General features: G+C 49.8%; 7 protein-coding genes across 7 annotated transcripts; 4 read left to right on the forward strand and 3 right to left on the reverse strand.

Moving 5' to 3' along the window:
• Window positions 1–4,101: 4,101 nt before the first annotated feature.
• N0V96_012092 (uncharacterized protein) lies at window positions 4,102–4,733 on the reverse strand (the record flags this gene model as incomplete). Its single annotated transcript, XM_065759500.1, has 2 exons — window positions 4,102–4,193; window positions 4,451–4,733. The coding sequence occupies 2 exons, from the start codon at window positions 4,731–4,733 to the stop codon at window positions 4,102–4,104; spliced, it is 375 nt and encodes a 124-aa protein (XP_065611883.1).
• Window positions 4,734–5,560: 827 nt separating this feature from the next.
• Window positions 5,561–6,864, reverse strand: N0V96_012093 (uncharacterized protein; the record flags this gene model as incomplete). The annotated part of the gene is made up of 2 exons (XM_053193746.2): window positions 5,561–6,656; window positions 6,710–6,864. 2 exons carry the CDS (start codon window positions 6,862–6,864, stop codon window positions 5,561–5,563), a joined length of 1,251 nt encoding a protein of 416 aa, XP_053048691.2.
• A 793-nt stretch (window positions 6,865–7,657) lies between these two features.
• On the reverse strand, window positions 7,658–10,760 carry N0V96_012094 (uncharacterized protein; the record flags this gene model as incomplete). Its single annotated transcript, XM_065759501.1, has 6 exons — window positions 7,658–8,251; window positions 8,327–8,413; window positions 8,488–8,549; window positions 8,629–8,683; window positions 9,978–10,570; window positions 10,640–10,760. 6 exons carry the CDS (start codon window positions 10,758–10,760, stop codon window positions 7,658–7,660), a joined length of 1,512 nt encoding a protein of 503 aa, XP_065611884.1.
• A 2,180-nt stretch (window positions 10,761–12,940) lies between these two features.
• Window positions 12,941–13,750, forward strand: N0V96_012095 (uncharacterized protein; the record flags this gene model as incomplete). Its single annotated transcript, XM_065759502.1, has 1 exon — window positions 12,941–13,750. One exon carries the CDS (start codon window positions 12,941–12,943, stop codon window positions 13,748–13,750), a length of 810 nt encoding a protein of 269 aa, XP_065611885.1.
• Window positions 13,751–15,788: 2,038 nt separating this feature from the next.
• N0V96_012096 (uncharacterized protein) lies at window positions 15,789–16,421 on the forward strand (the record flags this gene model as incomplete). The annotated part of the gene is made up of 3 exons (XM_053198422.2): window positions 15,789–15,894; window positions 15,946–16,064; window positions 16,164–16,421. The coding sequence occupies 3 exons, from the start codon at window positions 15,789–15,791 to the stop codon at window positions 16,419–16,421; spliced, it is 483 nt and encodes a 160-aa protein (XP_053044076.2).
• Window positions 16,422–17,911: 1,490 nt separating this feature from the next.
• Window positions 17,912–19,184, forward strand: N0V96_012097 (uncharacterized protein; the record flags this gene model as incomplete). Its single annotated transcript, XM_053198423.2, has 3 exons — window positions 17,912–18,079; window positions 18,148–18,880; window positions 18,937–19,184. The coding sequence occupies 3 exons, from the start codon at window positions 17,912–17,914 to the stop codon at window positions 19,182–19,184; spliced, it is 1,149 nt and encodes a 382-aa protein (XP_053044077.2).
• Window positions 19,185–20,794: 1,610 nt separating this feature from the next.
• Window positions 20,795–22,867, forward strand: N0V96_012098 (uncharacterized protein; the record flags this gene model as incomplete). The annotated part of the gene is made up of 8 exons (XM_065759503.1): window positions 20,795–21,064; window positions 21,132–21,161; window positions 21,217–21,279; window positions 21,337–21,384; window positions 21,444–21,637; window positions 21,695–21,859; window positions 21,911–22,096; window positions 22,156–22,867. The coding sequence occupies 8 exons, from the start codon at window positions 20,795–20,797 to the stop codon at window positions 22,865–22,867; spliced, it is 1,668 nt and encodes a 555-aa protein (XP_065611886.1).
• Between the last annotated feature and the right edge of the window lie 2,337 nt (window positions 22,868–25,204).

Raw genomic sequence — 25,204 nt, forward strand, 5'->3', positions numbered from 1 at the left:
TGGGAGCTCCAATACGTCGCTGCGTAGGTATACAAAGGAAACGCAACTTCAGTGTCAAGCATTGAATCGTGTTTGGGAACCTCGTCCGATGACCTGTCTGACCGGCTCAACTTTGTCAAGTATGCCAGACATATTGCAGCGATGCGAGTGTTAACATCGAGGAAGGTTTCAAGACTTCTGATAGTAGCCAGTGGTAGAGGAACGCTGCCGGAGGCGGTATGAGTGGTAGACGACAAGAAGTCCTTGACTGATCGATGAATGATATGAACCGTCGAGCCTTTAACTTCTATAAGAGGGACTTGAGAAAAACAGAACCTGATCGGCCGAGGGCGAAATTTGTAGCGAAGGTCTATGAGGCTTGGTGAGCGGACCGAGGTTGGGAAACCATGTTGATAGCCACTCTCTGTCTCGAATGCAACAGCCGCAGCGAGTTCCTCGACTCGCAGAGGCCTTCGAGCAAAAACGACCCAGTCCAGGCATTTCAGAATGTATGATTTCTCGTCAGCCTTCTTCTCATTAACTGAAAGAAGAATGGACGAGTACATGTCGTTCAAATTTGTCGGATGCTTTTCCAGCTCGCTCAACAAATTGTCGCTGGTTTGCACTTCCAGAGATAGCAGAGACTTCAAGACAAGTTTGACCCAAAGGAATACCCCGTCAGATCTCTCAACAATTCTGGAAGCAATGTCTCTACGTTTTTCGATTTCGTCATTGGATCCGAGGAGAGGAAAGCTTGATTTGACGACTGCCTGGAAGTCCTTTTCCAGACTTGATGCAGCCTCTTCGGCGGAGAGGCTAAGATGCTGGACTTGGTGATTCTCAGGACTTCTTACTGAGAGATACGGCCGAGAAGAAAAGAGAATCTTCAGTTTTGGGGAAGATGTGCAACAAGCACAATCCAGTGCACAGGGCGATCTCCAAGATTCCTCCGAGGGGGCGACGAGGTGGTCTGCCAATGCATCAAGAAGGTTGGTGCGTACAACATCGTCGCACTCGTCCAGCGCGTCTATCACGCAAACGATGCTTCTGTGCTTTGAGATTTCCCTCAAAGCTGTGACCAAACCGAAATCAGTGCCAGTGGACCATTGGCGTTTTCTCTTGACCACTGGGGTCAGATAGCGAAGGAGAGACGGTTGGCCACTAAGAACTTGGTGAAGAAGAGAGCGTAAGATACTCTCAGAGGACTTTGGGGGGGCCGAAAAATCGCAAAAGAAATTTGCCACAGCGAAGGAACGTCGGGCCACTGCAAGAGGCTCATACGGCATGTCATCGGCAACAGTGCAGAGATAGTCCGAAACATATCTTAACAATGTCGATTTGCCGCTTCCTGGCTTTCCTGTCAACCACAGTGTCGCGCTTGTGTCGGCTAATAACCAGGACTTGAAGGAAGAATTCGACCAAATCCACTGGAAGGTGCCCTCGACGGGATCTTGAATCAGATTTTCTCTTGATTTGAGACCCGGGGGGTATAATTGTCGAAGCCATTTCAGGTCTTGAAATTCGAGACTGTATCGAATAGGGTCTGCGATCTTATGAGTTGTAGGTCCGCGCCGTGATCGAGTGACCAACCATGGCTTACAAGCCAATCATGCTTCACTTACCTGACTGCGCGATCCATCCCAGGAGCCACGCTAGCTTATTGCGAAAGATGCAATAATTTGGATCACTCGAGCCTGTGAAGGCCCAGAAGTCTTGCTGTGATGATGGCAGAGCGACTATTGATTCTTGTTCTTGGGGCAGATCGAGAGTGGCGCTGTGGCCTGGTATGGCCTGTCATAAATTGTGAGCTGATATCTCACGACGATAGCTCCAGAATCTAGATTACTTCATTTTCTTAAATTGAAGTAAGTACAGAAAGATGACAACTTACCAAGGACGACGTTTGTCCATAGAATGAGAGAAATCTGAGCCGGCGAGAGTATCTCGAGAGCCATTCATTGTGGAATATCTCGGCAGAGAGGAGCCCCGAGGAAGATGACGAAGCTTTCACAAAGTAGGGGGATTTACGGGATGTTTTGGTCTGGCAGGAGTCCGAGATCCATAGTTGTTGTGCGAAGTCCGACACAAGAGTCTCCAAAGTTGCTTCGAGAGATCTTGCCCGGTGAGGTGTTCCAAAAAAGGCGACTCCTCTCGTAGCCCTTCTAATTGTTTTGAACCTCGAGTCCAATGCTGCGCGAAGTAAGGCATTCTTGACAAGTATACCACCCACGCCATGTGCAATGAATATGATAGGCCGCAGAGGATCCTTTTTCCTCAGCTTGATGGCATGTTGTAGGAGATGTAGGGTGACGACTGGTAGTCTGTTCTCTGTGAAACCAGACCGAAAAGCAGAAGGAGGATCATAATCGAAGAAGAGTATTCTCGAATTTGGGAAGTCTGAAGGGAGAAGGTCATCGACAAAGGCTTTGGTAAGGTGATCTCGGTTGCCCAAATCTGTCAGCGATTTTCGGGATGGCTTTTGTCCCGGGACGACGATAATGCTAATAGCAGATCAGATACACTTTCTTGCTCTCAGTTGTTTCATGATGACAGAGACACTCACTCTACTTTCTCCACTACTGGAGACAAAATTCGCAGATCAGGGGAACCATTCAAGTCGGGATAGATTTGAAGCAGGGACTAGAAGAAAACATTCAATTCTCGTGCTTACACATACACAGTTGTGTGGAGGAGAACCTGTGAGGCTTACCATGCCTTCTAGACGTGCCTGAGACCTCTGGAGAAGATGAGGAGCTGGCAGACAGGTGTGAAAGATCGAAAATGTTGTCAAAAGAGAGAGAAAAAAGAACGGATTTCGGCGTTTTCCGAATTTTTGATTCACGTATCTTTCTGTGAAAAGAAAGGCTCAGGTCTGATATTGAAGATCCCTCTGAACTTCGTTGGCACATGAAGGGAGAGGAAGGAAAGGAAATTAAGAACAGAGAGAGGAGAACCTTCAGACTCTCCACTTCGAAGGCCGATCCGCATGGTCAGAGGCCGCCTTCTAAGGCAAGCCTCTGGGGTCAAAGTGTATAAAGTCGAATGCTTCTTGTCGTCATGTGGGCTATGAACCGAAGTCTTGGAGAGACGAAAGTCCAATAGGCGGATCGCGCTTCCTAGCTAGAAGACGTCTTTTACCCCTGCCCAATGCCCCCTTTCTGAATTGAGTGACACGTAATGCTGGAACGAGGAGTAGTCGCTCATACCTACTGTGGCTGCCGCGCAAGTGGGCTGAGCTTGAATTGGCGGGCATGGCGGGCAATGCTGTTTTGCTGTACTGTGTGGTAGCACCACCTCAACTCTGCCTCTTCCTTCTTCTGCGTTCGTATCTCTGATTTGTTCCCTTGACACCGAGAAAGTCGCTAAGTAGACAAGCTGTGCCAGTGAGGGGTTGCTGAACTCCATGTCTCAGAACGCCTCGACCTACCCACCGCCAGCCAGGCGGGGCTGAACCGCGGGGCACGCATGCCGCAAAACAACATCATCAAATCAAACCTCCGCAGTGCGGGGCGCCATAGCCGCCCAGTCGAGGCAATTGTAAAATCCAGATACACCCGTACAGTCTTCCGCTGCGGGATATGTGTTGCCATGGTTCCATCCGAGTTGCTAATTCAAGCAATCATATCCAGGTACATAAGCAAAGAGTGGTGCCAGCGCATATGCTGGGCCAGAAATATGTTGTCTTCGCAAAGGCTATAAAAGCCGTAGCCGGGTTGGTGGGCCTTATTTAGCGCACCGAATCGCAGAGATCTCCGGTCTCCAGAAGAGGTTTAATAGTGTATTACTGAATAAACCACCCTCGTATTGTTCTGTGAAAGAGCTTCTGGCCCTTGGCTGCCTCGAGTCAATCAGACTAGATTGTGTCAAATGGCTACTCTATATACTCTTTGATTCTCTCTTGCAGCTTGAAGTAAAGACGCTTCGCATTATTTGTATCTATTAACAGTACCCCAAGAATGAATCCGTGATGCAAGTTCATAGTTGAATTCATCGTCGCCATCTTTGAGCCCAACCGAGTGTTCGCGCTGGTGAGAGATCTCCCTACCTCATCTCGACATTATCTTACTCGTGCAACACTTCCATGATGTAGTCCTTTAAGCCCTTACAAGGTCCAAAGTGCGTCTAGCCCTTCTTCGTCTTTCCACCAGGCGCAGCCACCTGCCCCTGGACACCACCAGCATTGTCCTTCACGTCATCCCCCGACGCCGAGACCTCTGTCTTCTGCGAGACGATAGTGAACAGCATAGGCCGCCATGGCTCAAAACCGTGATTCGTATTCCACGTGAGGAAATTCGTCTTATCGGGAGCCTTGCATGCACACACCAATGATCCTTCCTTATCCATAGCCCAACCATGATTCGCATGGCCAACAAGATCGGTCATGCGAAAGCTCACAAGCGGAACGAGGTCGCGCGCCCCAACCGCAAGACGCGCCGCCGATCCGCCACACGACTTGCCAGACAAGACGTACCGGCGGGCATGTACCCAGCCTCTTTTGCGAAGATAATAGGGACGCTTGCGGAATGTGATACAGCCGGATTAGGGTTTAACATTGTCTTCCAAGACGATGAGGCCTTTTTGCAAGACTTGCTTGAGATTTTGGTCTTGATAAAGAGGACAGCCTCCCAGTCCAGCTTGAAAAGATCCGTCTCTCCTGGATCGGAGAGGTAAGTGTACACGATGTCGTAATAAACATCTTTGGTGGCGTTCTTTGCCGTGATCTTGCGCGGCTGGCGGCTGAAGATGGCACCCATGGTGATGGAGAAGAGCTAGTCTGTCGTAGTGGTTTCGTTGTACTATGATGCTTGGATTTTGTTGGTTTCAGACGGACTTATCGAGTTGATGTAGATAAAAGGTGCGTGGTCAAGCGTCTAAGACTGCCCAGTGGAGGACAGAAGCAAGAGAGGTAGGAAGCCAGGCCTTACATTCCTATGGAGGGGGGAGCGTCCGCACGGCAGAGGTCGTTCTTTCTGCGTGCTAATATTGTTAAATTAGGTGGTAGCCCCCCCTCCCCGGATAGATACCACTTCGTGTAGCTACATTATGCAGTATTCATATTGACTTGACGGCAAGTACGCCCCTTCCTCTTCTATCTTAGGCTGTTGTGCTTGCAGAGAGGCCTTCCGTAACTAGAGAAGTAATTCCAACAGAGATCTCAAAGGCCAGAGGAAGCCCGTCACTAGTGATCAAAGAGAGAAAAGGGGGTACTTTGATATACTTAGGGACCACTGGCAACCCGAAGGGTTACTCAACCCGCAAACTGGCTCCTTAGGGGCATAACCCCCTATGAAGCAGTAGAATAGGCCCCTGTTCAGAGCACCCCCCCTTCCCGGATAGGCTTTTTTTTAGTCTTGTGAGAAACTTGCAAAGCCACTCAGAGACGACTTCAGTTGACTTGACAAGGCTGGCGGACCAGATTCACGACAAGCAGGTCCCTCGGTGTCAAAAGGGTAACGCATATAGGAGCCTGCTTGATATCAAGGTGTTCTGTTTTTATTCTGGCCGTCCTTGGCTAAGGCAGTAATACACTTTTGGGGAATCTTGTTTCGCATACTCCACACTTTTATCCATCAGGCACTGCTCACTGGACCTGAAGCAGCCATCCGTCGCCCTCCTTGCCCAATGCACTGACGCCACCCCAGAAGATAAGACTCTTTCCATCTGCAGCGTCTGCACCAAAGTATCCACGTGGGCCGGGGTGCGCCTTTCCCTCCGTCTTGACTTCCTCTGTCGGAATGAGCTCCACCTCTGCCCAGCTGAACTCACCAGAATCAACACGAGGCAGCTTGTCACGGATCGCATCCTTCACAGCCGCCGCGTTGAAGCCGTGGGTAGGGAGCTGCAGAGCCCAGATATCAGTGTAGAAGTCCTTGTCGGCTGAAGTGCTGTTCTCGCCAAACATATAGACGAGGTAGTGTCGGCCAACACCAGTGTCTACTGGCACAAGCGCGCCGCCTTCACGTGGGCGGGGACCCGGGGTGAGTGGGTTGGTAGGGAAGTTGACAGTCTTCCACTCAAGAGCGTCGGGCTTCTCGCGGTCCTCGGCGTTGGACTTGAGGTCCATGTAGTGGATAGCACCGCTCATATTAGAGTCAGCGCCAATGGTATAAAGAACGTTACCCACGAACGCGGCCGCGAGAGGAGACTGAGGAGAAGGCGGCAGCGCTGTCCAGGCGAGAGTGTCAAAGTTGTACATCCAGGTCTCAGTAGATGCCTCCTGTCCTGGTGCAGTCCTTCCTCCGTGGAGAACCAGGAAGTCCTGGGTCTGCTCGACAAAGATGTGGTGGTCGAATCTCGGCGTGATGGTCTTTCCAATCTGGCTTGCTCCTTGGATCTTGGTCCACTTCAGACTCTCAGAGTCCCACAGCCAAAGACAAGTCTCGTCGATGGGCTTTCCGCTAGCATCAGCACCGCCATTGACGATCACGAACTGACCGCGGGCTGCCGCCGCATGTCTTGAACGCGGGGAAGGGACGTAGGTCTTGCCAGTCTCTGCATCCTGCATCGCGAATGCCGGATAACAGGCGTAGGCTGCAACTGGTTCACCCTTGGTCATGGCCGGCAAAGAGAGAACATGGAAGTCGGTCGAAGCCAGCTCGCCCTCTGCTGTCTCGCCGCCGAAGATGCATGCTTTGTGGTTGACGACGGTGACTGAGTGGTGGGAACGTGCAAGGGCGCTTTTCAAATGTTAGAGTCAACCTGTCGAACGAGAAATATGTATCTGACTTACGACGTGTCGAAAGCGGGGGACTGGGTGGTGGCGACCTGGGACAGTGACACCTTCAGAGGCTGAGTCGGGCGTGCCACGGCGACGGCCGCTCCAGCCTCAATGCCAGTCGACACGACCTGCTCAGCTACGACAGCGCCTGCTGCGATTTCTGCCATAGTAGTGGTCGTTGTTTCTTTCTTGTCGAGGGATAGGAAGGTTGGTATTGCGGTGGAAGTAGTGAATCTTGTGCAGCGATAGATAGCTGGATAGTTTTCTTGCGTTGGAGTCCCCGTAACGTGTGGCCTCAAGTGGTATTTTTGCGATGTGTTGTATGAGGGAGAAGGTATCATGAAGTGCCACACTCAACAAATCTGGCAGTTGAGACTGGATTGGTTGTGCTGCAGTAATATCCGCTGCGAGGTGATTGTCAGGAACAACTGGGGACGGGAACGTTGAATGACGTAGGTAGCTTACTTGGGGTCCCTGCCTTCCGTGTACGGTATGACGTCACGTGTTCGCGTCTGATCGTCCCTTCCGCTCTAAAATGGGGTTATCAATGTTGTCCAACATGAGGAATTATTACGGAATTGATGCAGGGACGAACAGAATGGCTCCGGCATGGAGAACGAACGAACATGGAAGACCTTTCCGCCCCGGCCCGGCGCGTCCTATTCCTGCGAGTCAGTCACCCAACTAGCAGGAAACAGAGGAACCTACATTCAAACGAGTAGGGGTTCGCGAATTGATGGATCAGTCCGACGGAATGATGTTAATGGCGTACGAAACAATGCAAACATGGATCTTGGTGGAGGTAGCTCTGAGGCGATTCCCTGACGCAGGACATCTCAGATTCCCAGCGCCGGCTCCCGAAGGCCACTTCGGCGAAGTGGAGCCTGACGGCTTTAGTGACCGGTCCCATAATTCCGGACCTCTCAACCCAACCCACGAAACCAACGCCGAAGCACTCGATTATCCTCCGCAGACGGGAACCACCAAGTATGTCACCAGCAGACAATCAGGAGTTGTAGCACTGTAGTCCGCCCCAAGCACCGTTCCTGTGCGGAAGTATTCGTCATACAACGGACAATACTGCAAGACCGTCGCATTGAAATACCCCTGCGTGCACGCCAGCTCCTTGAATCCACCAACGTATCGCCCCGACGGAGGCTGCATCGTGCAATAGACATAGTCGAACCCGACGTCCTCGCCGTTATGACCCCTGCGCGCCTGGATCCACCCACGGGGCAAAAAATGCACCAGGTCGAAGTCGTTAAAGTCATCGCTGGCGAAGAAGTGATCGCCGTATGATGTCTGCGTGACGATGCGGCCTTTGCTATCGAGGATGAAGACGCTGGCGGTGCTCCTATCCGGGGTATACTGCGGCTCAAACAAGACGCCATTCTCTGTGAACAGTTCGAACTGCGGGTTCGCGAGCACGTATCTGTTGTTGTACACTGGAACCAGTGATGGGGCCGGCGCAATGGTGGCTAGCAGGTAGAAAGAAGAGTCGCTGGCTGAAGGCGTGCATTTGATCTTTCTCGTGTGTGTCGCAATCTCCGCTTGCTAAGGTGTCCCCAGATCAAGGTCAGCGACAATCATACGGCAGTAACGCCGGGGACTCTTTGATTCGCGACTTACCGTCGCAGTGCTGGTCAGGAGCGATACTTCGGTTGTAATGATCGGATAGTATTCGATATTGGTGTATGTAATGAAAGAGGTTGTTACCTAACGATGAGACTCGCGTCAATGTTGTTCTTTTCCGCAGACCTCAGAGGGGATTATCGGCATATGAAACCTACGATCCATGAGATCTCCGTCTCGACGCTCTTGATGGTCTTGCGACTATCCTTGGTGATTGGCCCTAGACAAGTATAAAGACACGAGCATGCGCTCTTTTGAACTGCCGATGGGCATACTGAAGTTACTGCTCTGCCTTCAACGCGGTAAGTGGCCTCTCGACGCTTCTTCGGCTTTGCTGTTGTGACTTCGAATCGCCTGCAACTGTTAGTCAAAGGCGCACAGTTCATTGTCAGCTACATGGCTTACTCGACTGTCCATGTTGGCTTAACAGTCCCAGTTGCTATATAACTATAGGTTGATTCCTGTAACATTGGGATTTGTGTCAACTTCCTGAGCTTTCCCTTGGAAAAAGGTGGAAAGTGATCGTGCATACCGTGTAGGAGAACGTGGATGTCGTAGTTGTTTCAGTGCCCTATCAATCACGATCATCTGTCAGTTTGATAAACAAACAACCCTGGAGTTCATTTTATCTGGAGTTCATGTTATCTACTATTTCTTCAAGGGTATACGTAGACGTCTGCGTTTTGGTTGTCGTCGTTGAGACGGTGCCGACTAGAGTCGTGGTAGTCGGCAGAGGACATTCCAAAACGGAAGAACAAAACTTTAAACTTTAATGCGGAGGCTGTGCGGCTGATAGCCGACGTAATCGAGGACACGCAGGAGGCGACGCTGGGAACTACGGTGCAAGATGATGCCCATTGCGCGCACACAATTGGAGCTGCCCGCAACAGCAGCAGAAGTACTGCACCAGCGATGCTTGGAAGTCGCATTGTTTCAGGGAAATTCGACGTATGATCATGTTCTCCGGATGTTGGCTGAATTTTGAATCTGTGAAAGAGCCGACTTATATGGATCTTGTCAGTGAAAACCATCCTGCCACTTATGGCCAATTCCGAATTACATGTACCCTTCCAAATCCCGAAGTCCAGCCCACCGCCACAATCATAGGCTCAACGCCACACCAATGAAATTGACGGTCAAGTAGTATTAGTCTCATGCATCTCGCTGTAAGTGTGTTAATCTCCATCACGCACGAGGTCAGCCGCAGCCTAGTGTCGGAGATAGATAATTTGAAGCTAGCCCTTGATTTCAAGGGAGGATTATCTGTCTTTAGTGCGCCTTCAATAAGACAGATGCCTCTCGTCTTGACGATGGCTCTGATGATGTGACGACTTCACATCCCTGAAATCTTCGGCGCTGTTTAGCATATTAGAGTTGAGATGGAAGCCTAGCTACATCTAGAGACGATCACTGAAAGGGTCACGGAAAGCTGTGGCTCTCATTGGATCACCTCATTCCATATGTAGAACAGAACTCCAAAATCTAGTTCTCTATTTTACTGCAATTTCGTGCTGGGTATCCATCTTTCTTGAATTAGAGACTCGTTTGAGTTTTCATCTGGTTGAATTAGGTGTTGATATCGCAAACTTGCTTTAGGCATGTCAGCAAAATCCTGTCTCATTAGTTGAATAGAGTCGAGGGTACTTACAGATCTGCGCTCTCTAAAGTCCGTGTAGAAGCTAAGCCACAACTCTCTTGCAGTACAGTCCTCTTTCCCATCTCTAACAATGCAGTCGGGCTGCCTCTCCTTGACCAAACTATCAGAGGATTTCAACCAGGGCTTGTGCATAGGCCAATCAGAAAAGTGAAGATATTTAGCCTCATTGTAAACAGTCACAGCATCCCAAACCTCGTTGCCGTTTCCGAGATAGTAGTCTTGATGATCGCCGCCAAAAGAGCGAGTCAACAGAGCATAGGGCCGGTGAGGGAGAATCATGGCGCTGTCTTTGTACAAGTCGTTGATGATTTCCATATCATACTCTTCTTTCCCAGCATGGTCCACCTTTTCCACTATCCGGGCAAACTCAGCAACGCTAGGCTGCACGAGCATGATGTGCGAAGCAACGATCTTCTTCTCTGGATAGAGCCAGTAGGCCCGCGGTACAGCTACCGTGGCTGGCGGCGAGAGAAAGAGCTCATCGATATTCTGTAGCAGTGTGGAATCAGAATCAATTGACAGGACTCGGTTATACTGGGTCTGGTTGAAGGCTAGGAGCTTGGTGAAAGATTCAGCCCATGTAGCTATTGTAGTTTATCCATCAGCATATCATAGACCCAACCATTGGGGCTTTATCAAGAGACTCAACTCACGATCTGAGCCTTTTCTATGCTGAACAGTGATGGGAACCAGTTCCACGCCATAAGTATCCCTCGCATGAATGAGCAGGGAAGCATCTTTGGTGTTCCCGCTTGTCGCCAGGGGATCCAGCATTTCGGAAGGGTACAGCAAGACGCGGTCAGCTTTACTTCGCAGGTGTTGTAACCTCTCAAACACCATAACCGAATTGCAGAGATATGGTGTATTGGTGGCATACTGCACATAGGCGAATCGGGACCAGTCTACGTCGGCATGGCTCGTCGCGCCCTTGACTTGACTCAACGCCTGGGATGATGACGATGCAGAGTGTCGCAACCTCGAGACCTGAACAGAGTTGTCGAGAACAAAGACCAACAAAAGCGCTCCAATGATGGTCCCCACCAGCCAGCGAAAGCGTTTCGAGGACACAACCTCGAAAAGGCTTGGTCGTTCTGCACGGGAGGACGGATCGCTTTCAACCGCATCGTATTCACCGCCCTGACTGCGGTGCCATGATGGAAAGAGACCTTGAACAGCCATTGGAAAAGTACATGTAGCGGAGAAGGAAGTGGGCAAGCAGAGCGGCCAGGCACAAAATGTTTTTTTCACGGCATTCAAGTTATGCCACCTAACTCTATAAGACGGAACTATGTGGATACGATCGATCTAACTTTGGCCTAGGACGCCCACGAGATTGCTGGCCACGCTTGCTGTGCCGTTGTGAACCCTGTCGTGTAATAACAAGAGTGGATTCGCACTTCCAACAGGCGCTTAGCTCCAAAGCCAAACTACTTACCAAAAGGCTTTTGCCGGTGGGCGTACTTTGTTGCAGCCAGACCTCTCAAAAACAAAATGGGAGTGTCCAGAATGAATGAAAGAAGACAATAGGGAGAGAATTGAGAAATAGATGGATTGAGTCATCTGGGATATCCAAAGAGAAGTATGGAATCTCAAATGTGGTGGTTGTTGGGAATACGTTCTTTGATCAAATAAAGCTGAGGCCCGGGTGGTCCGAAGTCTGGGCAGAATTCTCAGCTGTAAGGACATGAGAATAACCCCGACTGCCGACTGCTTGATTTAATGCCAGCTGTTCATGTCTTCTTGGATATAGAAAGAAATTCTCCTGAAACCAGACAAGCGTAGAAAATACCCTGTTTACCTCTTGATACCGGATCGAGGTGATTGTTAGATGCAATCAACGGACCGCCGCAATCCTTCCTTTGAATGCCCACGGCCAGTTTTTCATCACTAACATCTGTCCTTTTTCTTTTTTTTTTCTTTCTTTTTCATCTTCACTTTACAGTTTTGCGCCCTAGCTTCTTTCTCTGTCTTTAAAGCCGGAAACTTGATCCTAGCCACGAAGCTGTGTCTAGGCATGAAATGTAGAGCTGTGGTAATTAGGTTCGACAATGGTAATCCACCCACCGCTCGGTCTCATAGTAATCATCGTTTCTTGCTAACTGATCAGGTTGTTCAAGCGAAGAGCCTGGGTCGTTTTCAAGTGGCATGATCTTCTTCGACGTTCCGACCAGGGAGTCCGTAGCAAGCCGTCGAAACTCATGTGGGCGCGAAGTCGAACATGGCTCTATATCCGGGACAAAATCTCATTCCGTAGGAAAAAGAACTAAAACTTACAAGCTCAACGTTTCCCTCGAATACAATAGCTCAAAAGCTGGCACATATTACAAACCAACATTGGTCGTTGAAAATGGTACTAGCTAAGCTTGTTATAGAATGAAATGGGCACCATCAGGTACTACCTCCTACATGTACTTGTCTAACCCCTCGTCAAATCACCGACTCTTCGCTTTCCATGGCAATCTGTGGACCTAGTATGTATAGTCTGGGGCGTGAGTTCTTGCGCATTCTGGGGACCGTACAGTCTCAATAATGGCTTAGCCAAGCTCCAGGCCTGAATATCAAATCGTCGCCAAGTCTGGCTTAGCTTGTGGGGGAAAACACCACCATCTCTGGCAGGAGTAAAGTAGCAACCTCTTTCCCCCGGCCGATCTAAATGGCTCCGCTATAGTAGGCGTGTTGGGAGTCCATACTTACTCAATTCTTTGAGTTCTTGCCATTCCACTCTATCCAGAACACTTGAACACAGCTGCTTGTCGGACGGACTATTCCTCTCGCATCCCTCAATTGGTAAGTGTTCATCCTATCCGACTCGGGCTAATTCCACGGGCTAATTAATTGCCAGTCTTTTTTTGAACTACCTGGCGCATAGTCTACTAATAGATAGAATCCTCTCTCTACTACCCATTGTCTATATGCAGTTCTCCCCTTTCTTCTCATTGACCACATTTTCTGACATGATGCTGACAGCGCCTATCGACACTCGGGTTTCGGCCCCCATGCAACTTATTGTCGTGATTGCCAGCTATGTTATCTGGGCCTCCTTACTTACTTACGGACTTTTCCTCCGGAAGAAGGAAAATACGTGGTTTTATGTCATCATTGCGTTTGCAGCGGGTGTCGGTGGAATATTTGAGCCAATCTACGACAATGCGCTGATGCTCTACTTTTACGGCCCCGGCCAGTGGACCGCCTTCACCTCGATGGGCGTCCCGCAGCCCGTGTGGGTTTATAGCGGCTACGCGACTCTCTACGGCACTGTCTCTGTTTTCCTGAACCGCCAAATCACCAGCGGCATCTCACGTCGATGCTTCTTTCAGTACGCCGCCATAGAGCTCGCCAGCTCATGTCTCTTCGAGATCATCGTCATCAACGGTGGCGTGTATGAGTATTGGGGTCCCCACGTACTCCGCATTTTCAAATATCCCATTATCATTGGAATTCTGGAGACCGTTCAGGTTATATTCTACAGTGTTGCCGTCGCCAACTTGCGTGCTAGAAGCGATCGTGTGGTCTATCATCTCATTGGCGCATTACTCATATTTCCGATAACTTTCATGGCCGCTAATATCGGCGTTGGCGCGCCCCTCATCATCAGCCTCCATTCTTCTATTCAATCTGAGGCCTTGGTCACACTGGGGACGATGGCATCCATCTTGGGCTCCGTGATCGCCATCATGGCTCTTCCAACCATGATCCCTGGAATCGAGGAGGGGCTGAGACTCCCAACGGACTCTTCGAGTTCTCAACAGAGAACATCATCTTAGTATTGAAGTTGGGAGACAGGAAGAACCGGCTGAAGTTTCTTCATGATTCACTGATCGCTGCCGCTATGTTGCTCAGGTGCCGCCAGATCACCTCAAGCAAAAGAAAGTAGTTTATATACTGAATGAATACAAGATCTATACAATAAAGTTTATGTTATTGGGTTTGCAATTCTTCTCTGGTCTACTATGGAGCCCTTGAACCTTTGCTAAAAGAAGATAATTCCAGATGCTAACGAGTCTCGCTTTCGACCATTCAGCTTGACGATAATGTTGACTAAGGTGGCGACCAGTTAAAGAAGTCTGCAATGACAATGTTCAATTCTTCGACATTTATACCGCTTAGTTTTCCAACAAGAAGCGGGCTAATATTTTCTCCAGCTCCAGAAGTCTGCCGGGATGATTGGAAGATGTCTCGAGCGAATGCACTGCAAGTTTCCTAGTTAGCATGCACCGCTTGCATGATGGGAACGGAAAGCAAACGTACGGATACTGTCTATCTGCAAGAGTTCTTGGTGCGGCAGAAGCCACAGCAACGCTGACCGGTGGTTTTGCTAATACAACATTGGCGGGCATCCAGCTCGCCACTCGAGAAGGGGTGCTCGCCGAGCGGGGTGGCGGCGGCAATGGCGGCGAACGCAGCAACCAAGACGAATTTGAACTGCATGATGATGGTGTTGCGGTAGTAATGGGTTAACGAATGAAAATGCTGGTTGAGATTGATGTATAGCAAAAAGAGTCTGTTGAGGGTTGCAACCTATACTCTTTTATATACACCCAATGTGACTAGGTTGGTGTTCTAGAAGTGCGGCCGTGTGTTCTAAACTAAGAAAAAGTCTCTATGAATCCTCCGTATGACCTCGCCAAAAGTCTCAACATACCCTTGACCTCTGCTCAAGTTAATTAGGTAGTATCAGTCTTAGCGGAGTAATAGTATCCCGTCGGTTGCTGCATGACTCTAATCCGACGGGATGTACAGGGTTGTTGACTTCGTATTTCCCCAGATCTTTGAGTTTGGAACCGACAAAAACTCACCGTGCATGCCTTTGTGATCCAGGAGCAAAGAGACGTCTCATACCCTAGACCACCTCGCTAGGGAATGATTCTCATAGATATAATCTGCGCCACTTCAACCGTGCTAATCTGTCCTGGCTTTGCACCATTGGCGAGGTGGTCCTGGATTTCTTGGAGAACAGCTTCGAGGCTTTCCTTCTGCAGCTGATTGAGAGCAGAATGACATACTTTATTGGTTGGAGGAATGTAACAATAGTAGGAAGTGTCCTCTGGGAGCCACAGAGGCTTCTTTACAATTTATTTGACTTTCCGCTCACCGTCGATCCGGAAAGACGGCAGTAGCTATGAAGGTCGAACTCTTGTCATGGCGTGGTTTCAAGTCATGAGATTGGAAGCGGATTGATTCTGGGGCGGAGATTGTCGATCAGTCTGTATACTGGAACCTGCTAACCTGGCAAAGTCGGCGAGCATAATCGGGACGTGCGGCACCGAGATGAATACACTTTACTCAGGGCAGATGAGGCAATGCCGAAAATCGAACATTGAAGCTGCTGACTCGTTTCACAATAATCCCGAGTCCGTGTTATTTATATCTATTTTTTACCTCATCGCTGAGACCGTTCTTATAATGGTCTAAATTTCTCTCATCTCACAAAATTGTCTTCATACTGCACAGCGTTGATGGGGACAAATAGCGGTAATGGACTCCGAGACATGTCGTGAAAAGGGCAGGTTGCTTGCGTGGTCCGACGATGACTCCAACACCGATGAACAGCTACGTAAAGTAAGCCGGCGAGCTTGGGCGCCATGTATCATCACGGTGCTTGCTTTTTCGAATCTATGCCTTGTCGTTCTCTGCGCGTGCCTCATACTGCGATCAGGTGGTCAACCAGCATCAGAGACTGCACCACACACCGTTCCAGCCGCGGGACCCTCGTGGCTTCCGCCACAAAGTAACGAACTACCTAATTTCTTTTCTTGTGTTGTCAAGGAAGTATAGGAACCAAAAAAACAGACATTTCCTAACATGGGTTGGGCTACAGTACCGATGAAGAAGACGCTCAACTCCGAACCTGTATACGGAGGCCCGATTACGAATGAGAGCGAGGAAGCTTGGGATGCATTGATGCCTCGTATGTTACCAACACCGAAATTTGAGACGAGTGAATTGACATGTACGCCAGACGCCCGTGGGTTTGTCGTCATCAAGAATGAGACGGCTGTTCCTGAGATGCCCAAGTTCAACGCGACCATGAGTGAGTACAAGGGAGTAATATCGGTCTTCCACCAGCTACATTGCGTGGTAAGTTTTCAGCATCCTCTACACTTGAAGTACCTGCATGAGGAGGTACCCGCTTTCCGCTTTCCGCTGAAGATGCTGAGAATATGACAACTTCAACAGTGGGCCACCCGGGAGGCCTTCTTTCGGTTGCTACGTGATGGCAATTCGACCGAGATCGACCTCGGACACCTCAGTCACTGCTGGGATTTTGTCAGGCAAGCCATTCAGTGCCGTGCTGACACCACCATCGAGTGGCAGGTGTCAGATGAGCTCTCAGGAAGCTTGGGATGGGGCTATCAACACCAGTGCTATGATTATGACGCCCTGCTTGCCTGGGCTGAAGAGCATAGGTGGGGTGACGAGCAAAGTATTCAGTAAACGGTTCTTTAGTACATCAAAACACAATTGTACCAGGCACGCTTGAAAAAGTATCTCATTCTGACACCACACTCCTACATTATGGCCTGATTTCTGTGTTTTCTGGCCGCTGGGCTTAGGTAGATATTAGTACTCGGCAGGGGTCAAAGCAGATAGAACTTTATGTCTGGCTAGGTCAAGCAGTTGTCAAGCAGTCTCGAGATAGCGTATTGCGCACAGAGTCATTATTAGCAAGTAGACCTAGAAGGAAAGCACATGCTCTTCAGCTTTCCAAATAACAGTCAATGTTCGCGGAGCTAACCGGAACAGCCCTCAGTGATTGTCCACATGGCAGGTGTTAGAATGACCTCGCATGGAGTCTGGAGGTGCTGACTAGAGATCCTATTTGCTTTTCTCTGGTATAAGAGAGTGTTCACCCTGTTGGGGCTAAATGCAGATGTGACCTTCACCGTCAAATAATAACTCAGAAGCTCAATTGTTGTGGCCGAATCGAAAACAGGATACGCGTGTGAGTCTGAGGATGAAAAATAAGACAATCGATCCAACCGGGGGAAAGCGGTAGTTTGCCGGCCGATGACGGTTGACTTCCAAAATAATTCCCGAAAGGCCATCCGATTCCGGGGCCCAACAACGCCGGAAATACTGAAGGCAACGAATCACAATCAGCTTCTGAATCTGGATGCGTATCCGAGTGCCGGCCGACTTCCAGATCTGCGCCGTGTGACAAAACGGACGGGGACAAAGCCGCCCGCCCCACAATGGACGGGCTTCGTCAACGGAGCTAATATGACTTGACATAGTTGGACTCGACCTCTATTGCGCTTACAAGTCCTTCGTCATAACTCGACTGAAGCTATTTCATCTCTCAGACTTCCCTTAACTTGCCGCGTATCAAGATAAGATCGGACCAAATTTATTCACAAATACACTTGATTCTCTTTGGGGCAACTAGAGTACAAGCCGGCATCGCCCAGATTGCGGGGTCATCAAACACGCACTGAGTCGCATCAACAGATTGCGTGCTCGACGCCCAGGATAGCAACATTGCAACCACCATTGCTAATCAAAGCCATTCTTGGTGGTCTCTTTGATGACCATCCCACCATAAGATAGATCTTGTTAGATATGAATGGCGTCATTTCCCCCATCCAATAACACCCGATGCCTCCATCCTTTCGTCTCAAGTGATACTGAACGCCAATAACATTGCAATGTTCCATAACCCCATCAGTCGGTACCGCGTCGGCTGGTACTACTTGGCTGTGTCTTGCTAAAAGTCCGAGAGGCAACGCAATCGGATCCTTGTCAGTATGCAATATTTGGGACGAATGCCCCTCATCGGATATACTCCGACATAGACAGCCTTTTGGAGGGGTAGTCTATATAAGCTCCTGGACAAGGCTTCGGGGTTCTGGTCCTCAGCGTGGTAATCCATCCTTGAATCGACTTTTAGAAAGGAGAAAGACCATCAGCGGCAACAATAAATCAGAATGGCCCCTTCAGCAACTGCAACAGTGACTGTGACCGACCCGGTCAACCTCCCGGTTAACAACCTCCGCCTGTACGCCGACGGCTCCGGAGACTACAAGGAGCTCTCACCCACGACCTACGATAAGGATGCTGAAGCCAAGGGAGGCGATGGCCACCAGGGCGCGAAGGTCAGTACCGCCTCAAGGGCCCACCAAGTCGTACTTGACTGGAAGAAAGACTGACTTCAATGATGTAGTATCCTCACTACCTGCCCACGTGGAACCCCGAGCAACAATACCCTCCCCTGCAACCCTTCCAGCACACCGAGCACGGCAGAGACGCAGACCCTAGCTACCCTGATCTCCTTCCAAAGGACGCACAAGTAACTGATCTCACTCCCTCAATCGGCACAGAAGTCAGAGGCGTCCAGCTCAGCACACTCAGCAACGCTGGTCGCGACCAACTTGCTCGCTTCGTCGCCGAGCGAAAGGTTGTCGCTTTCCGCGCACAGGACTTTGCCGACCTCCCCATCGACAAGGCCCTCGAGTTCGGCGGTTACTTTGGCCGCCATCACATCCACCCAACCTCAGGATCCCCTGAGAACTTCCCCGAAGTTCACCTTGTCCACCGTGCCGCGGGCGATAGGTCAGCAGAGAAGTTCTTTGCCACCAGAACTAGCTCTATCGCGTGGCACTCCGATGTCTCATATGAGCAACAGCCTCCTGGCACAACTTTCCTCTACATCCTCGACAAGCCTGAGACAGGAGGCGATACTCTGTTCTGCAACGCCGCTGAGGCTTACAACAGACTGAGCCCGCTCTTCCAAGAGAGACTTCATGGCCTCCAGGCTGTCCACTCTGGTATTGAGCAGGTTGCGGCTTCTGTCAAGAAGGGTAGCATCAAGCGTCGCGAGCCTGTTGCTAACACTCACCCCATCGTCCGCACGCACCCTGTCACCGGCGAGAAGGCTCTGTTCATCAACCCTCAGTGTAAGTTGAAGCATCCCATATCATATCACCTTCACTCGAATACTGACCATTTATAGTCACGCGCGAGATTGTTGGTCTTAAGAAGGAAGAGTCCGATGCTCTGCTGAAGTTCCTGTATGAGCACATCGCTTGGGGCGCAGACTTCCATGCCCGCGTGAAGTGGGAGGAGGGCACTGTAGTTGTTTGGGATAACCGTGTCACTCAGCACTCAGCTCTCATTGACTGGAACAACGGTTCAAGAAGGCACTTGGCTAGAATCACACCGCAGGCTGAGCGGCCGTATGAGACGCCCTTCAAGGGTTAGAGCGCTGAAGGATTGAGGAATCCCGTGTTGTTTGTGTACATCAAAGGCCGATATGGTCGGTAGAGACGAGCAGCCTGAGTATAAGTCTGCAAAACCAGCCGTATAAGCCAGGTAGTTACGAAAGAAATGCCAAACTGATGATGATTTATTACCATTACTTAGATTTAAGTCGAATGCAAAGTGATCATGTTGGGATTGATGTGAATACGGGGTTGAATACTCAATGAACATCTTCGTTGCCCACAGATGTAGTCAGCCGGGAAATGATACCTGCATAACTCGAATTAGTCCTTTACTTCTCTCAAACTATCAGTCAGTGGCTTCAGTTGTGAGGGGAGACCCGGGAGAGCCCTTTCCATTCACTTCAATACCAGTGCGGTATCACAGGAGGACACCAAGTTTCTTTCTGCCCACACCAACGTTCAAGACTTATCCTCAACCCTCATCACCACTAAGTATTACTAGCGGATGACGAGATATTGCCAGTATCCCGAATGGATGGTTAGCTCGCCTCGCTTGAGACCTAATATAGAGCTAAAGTGTATTTCCAAGCTATCTTGAACTTGGGGGCATCTTCTGCCCTTAACAAGCCACCGCTGAGGTCTGGAACTATTCCGTCGGACCCAGACCTTTGGGTGAGACAAGGACCTTACGGTCTTTAATCAAGTCTTCGTCTGGATAAATGAATGGGGCACTGGGTTAGAACAAATACTTGGCGGCGAGTTGCATAGCCGATTTGAAGGGACCGTCGGAGGGGCTGGCAGTCGACGCGAGTTGTTTCCTTTGCTGTCACCTGATTGGCCAATCTCTCCTATTTCGGCCCAAGAGTCTGTCGCAATCTCATGGCCCCCATCACGCAATAAATTCTCCAGGCCTTTTTCGTCAACAAACATGTCGGTGCTCATGCCGCTGGAGACCCTCAAGACTCAATAGGAACCGGCATGGATTATCCTCGATGTCGGACGCACTATCCACATACGGTGATTGACTCGTCATCTTTGCGGCATTGAGCAGCTTTCCTCAGCCGGCATCTAGACCCTCACACATCCACCCCCCAATCACTCCCGTAGACCCAGACGGGATTCCTTCCGCTTAGCTGAAGCCTCTATAAAGTAAGCTTGAATTAGCTGTTTATAGCGCGCTCGCTGCCCCCAGATGAGAGCTGCCGCCTAGCTATCGTCGACGACATTGAACTTGGCCGGAGCCACTCCGGATCACACCCCCCACGCTGTCCAGGACAACTCGTTGGGCCATTGATGTGCGGCGCAATTCAGTCAAGCGATTGCACCATAGATAAGAAGTTCTATTCGCTCAAGGGAGCAAATCGCCCATGAGGTGATCGCCCTGGATCATCGCGACACTGTGAAGGCTTTTCCCCCTCTGTAGAGCCCCTGTCATCCAATGTCGGAATGGAGGTTTGAAATGGATCTGGTTCGAATGCCACTACCAGATTGCCGGGTCCAAGGAGGGAATGTATAAAGGTCCATGCATCTCCGCGGACCGGACCATGCTCCCGGTACCTCTGTGTGGCTAGAGCTCAAAGACTTCAACAGGACTCTGCATCCAACGTGACAATTGGTTTGTCAAGTGTTTGCTAGTCAAATTTAGCTATGGCCTCAAAAGGAGTTGAAGGCCCCTTCAGGGACTCGACCAAAGAGGTCAACACCATCCAGACACAGGCTGCTACCGACACTTCAGCTTCGTCATTGAAAGAGCAGGTCGCCCAGCAGTACGGATCCACAGACGAACATGTCTTTTCAGATCCCAGCATCGCCGACCACTGGCGGAAGGTCTACGAGAAGGCTTCATACGAGAACCGCCATCGTTTCGATCCCAACTACACGTGGTCGGCCGAGGACGAGAGGAGATTGGTTAGGAAGGTATAATTTTGTCCACCTGTAATTGGCCAACACGGATTCAAATGGATGCTGACTTGACTCGGCGTAGATTGATAGAAAAATCATGGTGTGGGCTTGGGTAAGAACTCCATTCTCTGGGCACATCGGTGGACTGGAGCTAACGGCATTCAAAGGTCATGTTCTGTGCTCTCGATTTGCACCGGCGGAACATCAATCGTGCAATCTCCGACAACATGGTAAGAAGATGACAGCGTAGACTAAGGCAATGTTGAAGACGCTAACTCAAATGACAGCTTCCGGAGCTCGGCATGACCACAAATGATTTCAACTATGGACAAACTGTGAGTACCCTCATGCGATAAGACATCTGGCGAGACTCATAGGCTTATACGTGTTTCAGATTTTCCTTCTGTCATTCCTCGCTGCCGAGTTGCCCAGTGGTCTGGTCAGCAAGAAGCTTGGTGCCGATGTTTGGATCCCTTCTATTATGGTTGGTTGGTCGATTACGGCAGGATGCCAGGCTTTCTTATCGAACCGTGCTGGATTCTACGCCGTGAAGGCTCTGCTTGGTCTTCTCATGGGAGGTTTCATTCCGTAAGCTTTAACGTTTTGGCCTTTATCTCATGAGCGTAAAATACTGACTTTTAATAGTGATATTGTGCTGTGGCTCACATATTTCTACAAGTCTAACGAGTTGCCTCTGAGACTCGCATGGTTTTGGACAGCTCTTAGCACTGTAAACATTGTTGGCTCACTAGTCGCTGCTGGTGTACTTCAGATGCGAGGTGTGGCAGGATGGGCCGGTTGGAGATGGCTGTAAGCTTTCGTCGCGATCGCGGCTTTCGGATCGAAACTGACTCTGGCTAGCTTCCTTATCGAGGGTATCGTAACTCTCATCATCGGTCTCTTCTCGTGGGGTCTGATGCCTCCTGGCCCTACGCAGACCAGAAATTGGTTCCGTGGAAAGGATGGGTGGTTCACCGAACACGAAGAGCTGATCATGGTCAACCGCTTGCTGCGGGATGACCCGAGCAAGGGTGACATGCACAACCGGTATGGACACTCGTACTCTACAACTCCCACCGTGAACAAAAAACTAACTCACTGAATAGCGAAGCCGTTGGCCCGTCTCTTCTATTCAAGGCTATCAAGGACTGGGAGCAGTGGCCTTTGTACTTGATCGGCCTCACCACCTACATCCCGCCTTCCCCGCCGAGCACGTACCTGTCCTACATTCTGCGCCGATTGGGCTTCTCGACGTTCCAGGCCAATCTTCTCGCCATTCCTTCCCAGTTCCTTTTTGCCGTCAACCTCTTGATCATCTCTTGGGTTTCCGGAAAGTTCAAGGAGCGCGCCATTGTTTCATCTATTTCAAACATCTGGATCTTCCCCTGGCTTGTTGCTCTCGTTGCCCTCCCTGCTGATACCAGTACTTGGATCAGATACGCCCTGTTAACGGGGTTGCTCAGCTATCCTTACTGTCACGCAATCTTGGTCGGCTGGAATGCCAAAAACAGCAATGCCGTGCGAACGAGAGCTGTCAGTGCTGCACTGTACAACATGTTTGTGCAGGCGGGCAACATCGCGGCTTCAAACATCTATCGAGATGATGACCAGCCTCTGTATCGCCGTGGAAATAAGATTTTGCTCGGGATCTGCTGCTTCAACATTGTTTTGTTTTACTTCGTCAAAGCGTTCTACATCTGGCGCAACAAGGTTCGCGACAGGCGGTGGAACGCCATGTCCAAGGAGCAACAGGAGGACTACTCTATCAACACCACCGATGAGGGACAACAAAGACTTGACTTCCGATTTGCGCACTAAGAAGCCATATCTTCAATCTGGAAGAATATAAGGGCATAGCACCAATCTCTGAGGCCGCTGGCTAGAGATAGTCGTGAAACATCAGAGCTTGCTAGTGGCGACACCACTTTCCATGTAGAAGATAGGCAGGTGAAGAATATCAGAACCTCGAACATCTTCCCAACATCTACCCACAAGCGATAAGTGACCTTCCGAAAGCAGTCTTCTCAACGACGACTTCCATTTGCAACAATAAACGACCAAGAAATAGGTACTCTAGTGGTGTTATGGTCTTCCTCAATTGGAGTAGAGACTCTTGGAGTAAAGAAAAAGCAGGTTATGTTTCATCTTAACCTTAACATAAGAGCAATCGACAACTTGCTGGCGGCCCCCATAGCGATGATTCTATCTGTACTGAGGCTACTTTTAGCATGAGTCTGGCATATCATGGACTGAATCCTTCCAGGGGCCAGACATATCCAGGCACCAAAGATTTAATAAAGTCGTGTTTATCTTCTCATCGTCGCGTCATGACATGGAGGAAGCAAGTCCCCTTCTCCTATCTGAGTAGAAGCATATGAATCAAACTCAACTGATGGTCTTTGCCAGCAAAACACAACGATGAGCACACTTCCCGGTACCTACAAGCCATGTACATCGTTCGATATCGACGGGAATTGTTCCCTGTTGGGAGATTACTTTGCCTGGATCTTGACACAGAACAATGAACCTCCCTACCCTGATGTCGTATCATTTTGGCGAACGGCGGCCGAGGGCCATGACTGCATCGATGCAACTAGTGCACAAATCATTGATTGGCACAAAGGTACGCTCAAACAGAACTGAGTTGGCTAGTCAAGTGGTTGACAAAGCGTTATGTCACAGTTCGATGTGCCAGTCAGTAAGGTCCGAAATTGACGGCAGCCCGGCAGGCTATGGGGTACACATATGACTGAACAGTTCTGCTACGGAACAGTATTGATACTGACATCTGGCAGCTTCTTGCTTCTTATGGTATCGAGGGTGTCTTACTCGCCGTTCACTGTGCTTTTACTATCCTAGCTTTCTCCAAGCGCGCCAAAACATCGTGCTTCAGGCACCGCGATCTAATGGGTAAGTTGGACGTCGTTTCTCGCGTTGACTAGGCGATTAGAGACACAATATATGATCTTCTTATGGCCGCAGCATTCCTCTCTCTTGGAATTCAGGCTACGGCCATCTTCAGCCATCTTCAGCCAAGTAATACCTAGTGTCTACAAGTACAACTCATCCTTACGACTCACATGCATCCTCTCAGCTCTAAGCTTTTATCCGCTGGCCGCAATTCTGCCAATTATCTTAGATTCCACACGCCGTATCTACATGAAGGGGGCCATTCTGGTCGGTCTCTTCCTTATCCACACCTCAGCATGGGTTCTCTGCACCAGCAATGCCCGAATCGACTACTACCACAACGAATTTGTCTACGATGCCTGTCCACAGGACTACCCATCGCAAATTTCTGTCGGGGCTGCCATGTTTACAATGGCTGCAATGGTGTGGATGCCACCGCTTTTCGACCTATATCTCAGCGTTGTGGTTTGCTTTTACTAATGCAACAACCGCAAGATGTGGCACACACAAAATGGCTCAGGAAGGTTGCCAAGGTAGCAGTCATCCTATATGCAACTCTCAACTTCGTTTGTATGTGGGGAGCTTGAATAAGACTTGTTGTCTTCTTCACCGGTGCTTCAAAGAAGAGAGAGAATGGTTGGAGCCTGGGCCAGACACTTACCATCACCTGTGCCCCTTGGATACCGGTCATGGTAGTGTTCATATCCATCTTATGTCGTAATTTCAGTATCACATCGCCGCGGATCCATCTCTCATATGCGAAAGTCGGAGCCGAGGCTGGGCATGTCAGCCGTCTTCCCATTGAGTTCAAAGCAGTGCGAGGAGAGCCTATTCTACACAAGCAAGAGACAGACGGTTTCTTGAACGAAGCTGGCGACTGCGCAACATTTGACCCCTGAAAGTCGGCCTAGAGGGCGGTTCTTCTGTAGCCAATAATCTCTCTTATTTCTCTGATTGGTAGGCGTCTATCAGAGCCATCAATATCCAGTGAAACTGGGGTAGAAAGTTACATGACATATCGGTCAAGTGGATCATGGCGCCGCATGGGACCCATCATCACGTCGCACCGCCAACGACGACTCCATCTAAGCTCAATTGCACACTGCAAAATCCCCTGCAAATGTTTGGTTTGATGGCTAGGCATCTTACTGGTTATTGGCCCTGAAGATGTTGTAATACATGTTAAAGTTAAACACACGTCAACAGAGCAACCGTACGATTGGCATGAAGGGTAGAAAAAGTGGT

The sequence above is a fragment of the Colletotrichum fioriniae genome (genome assembly GCF_027942845.1).
Source record: "Colletotrichum fioriniae strain IMI 355084 chromosome Unknown scaffold_21, whole genome shotgun sequence".
In the NCBI taxonomy this organism is placed as follows: domain Eukaryota; kingdom Fungi; phylum Ascomycota; class Sordariomycetes; order Glomerellales; family Glomerellaceae; genus Colletotrichum; species Colletotrichum fioriniae.